The sequence below is a fragment of the Magnolia sinica genome, chromosome 4 (genome assembly GCF_029962835.1).
Source record: "Magnolia sinica isolate HGM2019 chromosome 4, MsV1, whole genome shotgun sequence".
Lineage (NCBI taxonomy): Eukaryota > Viridiplantae > Streptophyta > Magnoliopsida > Magnoliales > Magnoliaceae > Magnolia > Magnolia sinica.
The window spans coordinates 28,208,738-28,215,497 of record NC_080576.1 but is presented as its reverse complement, the minus strand read 5'-3'; the positions used below and the strand labels follow the sequence as shown (position 1 = coordinate 28,215,497).

At 43.2% G+C, this 6,760-nt stretch overlaps 1 protein-coding gene across 1 annotated transcript; it reads left to right on the top strand.

Moving 5' to 3' along the window:
* The first annotated feature begins 239 nt into the window (after positions 1 to 239).
* On the top strand, positions 240 to 2,063 carry LOC131242894 (uncharacterized). Its single transcript, XM_058241852.1, has 2 exons — positions 240 to 521; positions 602 to 2,063. The coding sequence occupies exon 2, from the start codon at positions 876 to 878 to the stop codon at positions 1,830 to 1,832; it is 957 nt and encodes a 318-aa protein (XP_058097835.1). The 5' UTR covers positions 240 to 521; positions 602 to 875; the 3' UTR covers positions 1,833 to 2,063.
* The last annotated feature ends 4,697 nt before the right edge of the window (positions 2,064 to 6,760 follow it).

The window sequence follows — 6,760 nt, the reverse complement described above, 5'->3', positions numbered from 1 at the left end:
CATACCAGATGAGCAGCCTGGATCTTATACACGTGCCAATTTGGCATGTGTGAGAGGCGAATACCAAAAAAAGTGACTCGCGCGGGTGCTCCTTGGCAGTACTACGCTCGATCGCAACGAGCGGCAATTCATCGTAATTTCCTCTCCGAGGAAATCCCGCGGACGCGAGAGACCATTTAGATAAGGTTTGTAAGTTTTAATAAAAGCGAGCGTAAGCGAGCCGGTGGTCGAAAATCAACGGCTGAGATTCGTTGTCCGATCAGAACCTGCAAGGTCTTTAACAGCACTTCTACAAAAGGCGCCCTAGCATTTGAACCCACTCTGTTACCGCCGGTCCTGCGACCAGCAGCAAGGCTTCAAAGCTCTCGACAATGGCGTCTCTGTATTTGCCTTTTCTCTCATCAGAGAATCTCAATCTGCTGCTTCTTCCTGCAGCCGTAGCTCCGCTGTCCTAGAAAGCGATCGCTGTTGTCTTCTTGTTGGAAACCGGTAGAAAATCGCTGACATTTCCCAGCTACAAGGTCTGTACATAGCAGCTGCTTTTAAAAATCCTGTATCACCTTTAAATACCTCTGTTATCTTAAATGGGAGCGATTTTCAGTCGCTTTCTGCTGGAGTTTTAAGAAATTGCTTTGATTTTGCGAGCATTGAAGGTGATTTTTAAAGCTCTGCTCTCAGCGTGGTCTCTGAGAGCTTTTAGTAAGAGATCTTTGAGTTTTTTTGTTGTATTTTTTCATGAAAATTTAGTTCTGTAAAGCGTTCGGAATAAACGTTAGAGATTCTGATGTTTTTATGTGAGAAATCTGTAGAAGTCTCAGCTTCTTGAATTTTCCAAGCTCTGGAAATGGCGATTCTATAAATAGCTCTTGGTTTTTATGCTTTTCCTGAAACCGATGGCCGATTTTCTCCAAAACTCGTCCAAGAGCAGATTCCAGACTGCGATCTGGACCGTTAAGCTCGGATTCCTCGCAATCGGGATCATTTCAACCTTCCTCTTGCTGAAGCTTGCTATCCCATACTCTTTCAACCTCTTCCTTTCCGCTCTTCCGCGCGTATGGATCTCTTTCCGTAGCTGGCTCTCTCCTCCTTATCTCTACATCATCGTGAACTTTATCATCATCAGCATTGCCGCGTCTTCGAGCTTCCAACAGAAGCACTCCGAGAAGAAAATCGAAGATGGAGAAGAAGAAACAGATAACCTCCAGCTGCAGAATCAGAAGCAGAAACAGAGAGATTCCGATGCTTCGTCTCGCCTAGAGACGACTCCGACGACGACGGATATCTGGTCTGAGATCTCCTCCCTAACTGCTTCCAGCGAAAATCCGCCGGAATCTGACGAAAAACCGTCAGCCCTAGCCGTCGAATCCTCGCCAGAACTCTGGTCTGATATCACGTGCCTGTCGGATTCCTTTGCGGAATCTCCGTCTCCCGCCGTCAAGAAAACCGTCAGATCGTTGACGGCGAACCAGCTGAAGAGCGTCGCGCCGTCCGAACCGGACGACACGCTGGATGCCACGTGGAAGGCGATCACAGAAGGACGGGGAGCGCGGCAGCTGAAGAAGAGCGAAACATGGGATGCACCCCCACGCGTGGAAGCCGAGCCGGAGCCGGAGCCAGTGGCGGCTCGGCGCGAGCTGAAGAAGTCTGAGACGTTCAATGACGAGTCCTCCTCAGCCTCTTCGAGGGGGGGCGAGCCCGGGATGACGAGAGAGATGTCGTCGCTGAGTCACGACGAGTTGAATCGGCGAGTCGAGGCCTTTATCCAGAAGTTTCGGCTGCAGAGGCAAGATTCTTACAGACAATCCATGCAGAAGATGAATCGAGTATATTAGAGAGACTTCAGATTCTTTCTGTTCTCCCTTTCATCGCTCTCTCTTTAACAGACGGTGAAGATCAAACGACCGATTTCGCAGGTAGATTTCCTATTGCCTATTTCCTATTCTCGAGTAATTCACCGAGTCCATTGTTTTGGGGACTCGCCAATGAACGGTCCTGATTAGTTTGTGTCATTAGATGGTCTACAAGGATTTCTTAATAGAAGATTTATGACTCCTTTTACTGTATCATTTTTGGAAATTTAAAAAATGAAAAAAGAAAAAAGTGCCCGTACTCGCTACCAAACACTTATTAAGCACGCGCGACGTGGCAGGGCTGTATGAGATACAGGCCGTCCATTTTTTGGACCCTTTTTTTCAAAGGTCATACCCTTAAATCACAGCCATAGACAATCCAGCTGCAGATTGGACTTTCGTTTCGAGTCATCCATTTCTATTGATAAAAGTTCATGCAGCGAGAATCGTCTGATCGGTGTGATTATGGGTATGGGCCATCCCTGCTAGGGCCCGCCAGATAAACGGCGCAGATCCCACGTTTCATGGGCTAGGAATAGTCAGCTCACGAGAGGTTACGGTGTAAATGCCATATGTGCGGGCGGGCAAATCGAATGGGATGTTACTTGATACTCTGTCGCTTATCAAGTTTGATACGCAGGCACTTAGAAATGGTGCACTTTTGTAGAACCACTGTCCCTGAATCACAGTTCCGTATCAGATTGGTTGAACAGTCATAACCTCTGATGGACGGACCTTTTTTCGTTGAAATAGGGCCAATGCATTATTGTCCATTTTTAACCGTCCAATATTCGTCTATCAATCTGATAGTAAGATAATCAAATAAGCATAATTTTCATGATGATTAGAGTGCCCTAATTATGACAGTTGAATTTTCACTCGTTTTGGTAGCGGAGATCGCTTGTGTTGAGTATCCATGTGCCTGGATGGGTCCCACTTGGATGGATGATTCCAACAGTTCATCTAGTGGGCCCGGGCTTTGGGGCAATCACGCCAACGAAATCGGATTGCGTACTGAGTAAACTCCTGTTCGGCCCACCGTGAATGTATTTGTTTTATCCATGCCGTCCATCCATTTTTCAAGCTAATTTTAGGGGTTGATCCTTAGATTCAAGCATATCCAAAGTTCAAGTCAGGAATGATCATTTCCACCGTTGAAATCGTCCTAGGGTCCACAATAATGTTTATTTGTCATCCGAACTGTTCATGAGATCACATAGACGTGGATGAAGGAAAAACACAAATATCAGCTTGATCCAGAACTTATGTGGCCGCCTAGAAAATTTCAACGGTAGGCATTTAATTCACACTGATTTATGTGGTGTGTGGTCCACTTAAGCTTTGGATATGCTTCATTTTTATTTTTTTTAATCCATCTGATAAAATGTATGGACGGAATGGATAAAATACATAAATCACAGTGGCCCCACAGGGTGTACTCAGTTCGTAATCTGTGCACCCAAGTCTAGTAATTTATTCAGGTAAATGGGTAACCATCTTTAATTTCAACCAACTGTCTCTGATGTTCATGATCAACAGATCGAATGATCTTTGGAATATTTAATCCAGAGTGGGCCTACTCAATGGATGGTTCTGATCATTAAAAAGTGAAACCATTTGGGTGGAGCTTGAAAGAGTCCAAGTGACGCGACAGGCAACTAGTACTTTTCAACGAAAAAAGGGATTTGGGCAGGAAAGCGGATTGCGGACTGAGTAAACTCTGTGGGGCCCACCGTGATTTATATATTTTATCCACTCCGTCCATCCATTTTACCAGATAATTTTAGGTCTTTATCCCAAGAAATTAAGCGTATAAAAACCTCAAGTGGACCACACCACAGGATACGGTGCGAATTGAACGTCTACCGTTGAAAAATTCTTGGGGGCACAAAAGTTTTAGATAAAGTTAATATTTCTTTTTTCCTTTCATCTATGTCTTTGTGATCTTATGAAGGATGATAAATAAACATCACTGTGGGCATAGGAAGGTTTCAACGGTCTAAATCATTATTCCCATGTGATATGGCCCACTTGAACTTTGGATATGCTTCAATTTGGGTTCAAATCTTAAAATGAGCTGGAGAAAAGTATGGACGGCGTGGATAAACCGTATACATTCACGGTGGCCCCAAGAGAGTTTGCTCAGTACGCAATCCGATATCTTTGGGCAGTGTTTTCGTGGACACTGCAATTCTGTACCTCGAGATTATATTCCATACACGTGGAAAATTTGCAATGATGATCTGTACCAGGTTTCCTGTGGGATTCATATCTAATTGTCAGCTGTCATAAATCGTTTTAGTTGGGGCAATCTTCACCGTGAATAAATGAACATTTTCTGGATGAATGGAGCCATTTCAACAAATAAAGGGCTGGGATCATCCCATGGACTACTCACTATTGGAAATACTAGATGAAAGGTGTGGATCTGATCCATACATATCATTTATGCACAAATGCCATCCCAGTGGCAGCTTCCTTATGATAGCCATAGGCTGGACGGATGCGGATAAGCTACCGACAGGTTGAGTACTGGAGTGACGTCACCAAGTTCTGTGGGTCCCACCATGATGTATGTATTGTATCCACACCGTCCATTCATTTCGAGAGATTATTTTTAGGGCATAAGGCAAAGAATGAGTCAGATAAAAAGCTGTAGTGGACCCCACTAAAGAAAACAGTGGAGAGAGTGACATCCACCATTGAAACCTTCCTAAGGTCCACCGTAATGTTTATTTGAGATCCAACCCGTTCATAAGTTAAAAAAGACATAGGGGAAAATACAAATATCAGCTTGATCGAAAAATTTTGTGGCCCTTAGAAGTTTTTAATGGTGGGCGTCACTCTCTCCACTGTTTTCTGTGGTGGGGTCCATTGGAGCTTTGAATCTGAGTCATTCTCTAGCTCATGTCCTAAAATGTTCTCTCCAAATGGATGGACGGTGTGGATACAAAACATACATCATGGTGGGACCCACAGAACTTGGTGACGTCACTTCAGTAGCGAGTCTCGCTACTCAACCTGTCAGTAGCTAATCCGCCCGCAGGCTGGACCGCACACGTGGCGGCGTGATGTATCAATCGGGTCCATCAATACGCCGTGCCCTATCACGAATGCCTTGTACTTCAAAAACCACACTAGTTGTAAAATCTCATCCATTGCTTTCCTCAAATATCCTACCAGGAGCCCCATCGGATTAACGGTTCGGATGAACAAAACATCAGCCACCACGTGTGCTCCAAAAACCATGGGGGCCTGGTCACATGGTTTGAGATGGCTAACCACGGAAGACCGTCAGACTGCAGTGATCTCGAATAAATCCAAACTGTCTACTTATTAGTGGGACAGGCTCGACGGTCTGGCTCGGCTCTGTCTATTGTAATTAAGTGTCAGGCGTAAGCCTGGAGCCAGTCGTATTTCACCAGGTGGGCCACGGGAGTGACGTAGAAGGATGTTTAAGTAAAATATAAAAAATGCGATAAGCGATCTATATGTAGGTGTCGTTTGGGACAATCGATTCGGGGGAATTTCGAATCCCTCCGGGCACGTTTGGGAGCGCAAATTTGGAACCCCCTAAATTTGGAATCCTCTTGATTTGAAATCCTACTACAGTGTTTGGCACCCTGGATTTAGAATCAACTTTAATTCAAAAGTAACTATGCATGGTATATATATGGGTTTTCAATTTAATTACTAAATCAACTATAATATTTCTTATTAGCAAACCCATGTAACATTTGATACAATGGTTGTAATAAGGCCATTGAAATATATACTTTTCTTGAAAATGATGAAATTCTAAGTCCCGAATGGGCTACAAACACAAGATCATGTCCGAATGACTAACTAACAATTTTTAACCATTGATTTATATGTCCAATGTTTGGACGGCACTGATCATCATATTAAAGTAATTATAGTGATGCAATTGATAATCTAGTTGTTTTGGGATATCATTAGTGGGTCACGTGCCCAATAGCTTAACAATCTGATGACACGCATATTACAAATGAACTCTTGAGAGGATTTTACATGTAATCTAAGCTCTCACCTTAGATTTCAAACCCCCTCTCTACATGGATTTCAAACCCCTGGCCAATTACTTTATGGTGTCAAACAACTAAGGAGTCGTTTGGTACCATGGATTTTGGGGGATTTGATGGGATTTCAAATCCCCTAAAATCCATAGTGCTAAACGACCCCTCGGTTGTTTGGCACCATAAAGCAAATAGGGGTTTCAAATCCCTTGAAGAGGAGATTTGAAATCCATGGTGAGAGCTTGGATTACGGCTAAAATCCTTCCTAGGGTTGCATGTGTAACATGTGTGTCGCTAAAGTATTTATCTATTGGACACATGGCCCACTAATGATGTCTCAAAACAACTAGATTATCAATTGCATCACTATGATTACTTTAATACGAAGATCAATGCCGTTCAAACATTGTCAATGTAAATCAACATTAAAAATCATTGGTTAGTCACTCGGACATGATCTTGTTGGCCCATCCAAGACTTGGGATTTAATCATTCTCAGGCAAAGTATATATTTCAGTGGGCTCATCATTACAACTATTGTGGCAAACATTACATAAGTTCACTAATTAGAGATATTAAAGTTAATTTAGTAATTAAATTCAAACCCTTATAAATATATTATGCATAGCTACTTTTGGATTAAAGTTGATTACGAATCCAATCTGCCAAACACAATAAGAGGATTTCAAATATAGGGGGTTTCAAATACAGGGGTTCCAAATCCACGCTCCCAAACAGGCCCTTAATATCATTGTGTGAGTGCAGCCAGCATTTGCATGTGTGGCCCATTAATTCGTGCCAATTTCATTTTCATTTGTCTTTAAAACACACAAGGAAAGAACTTAAAGAGGGCCATCTGGGACATCGATGCCT

Coding starts and splice junctions, on each gene's coding strand:
- LOC131242894 (XM_058241852.1), top strand. CDS start 876: ATGCTTTTCCTGAAACCGATGGCCGATTTTCTCCAAAACTCGTCCAAG.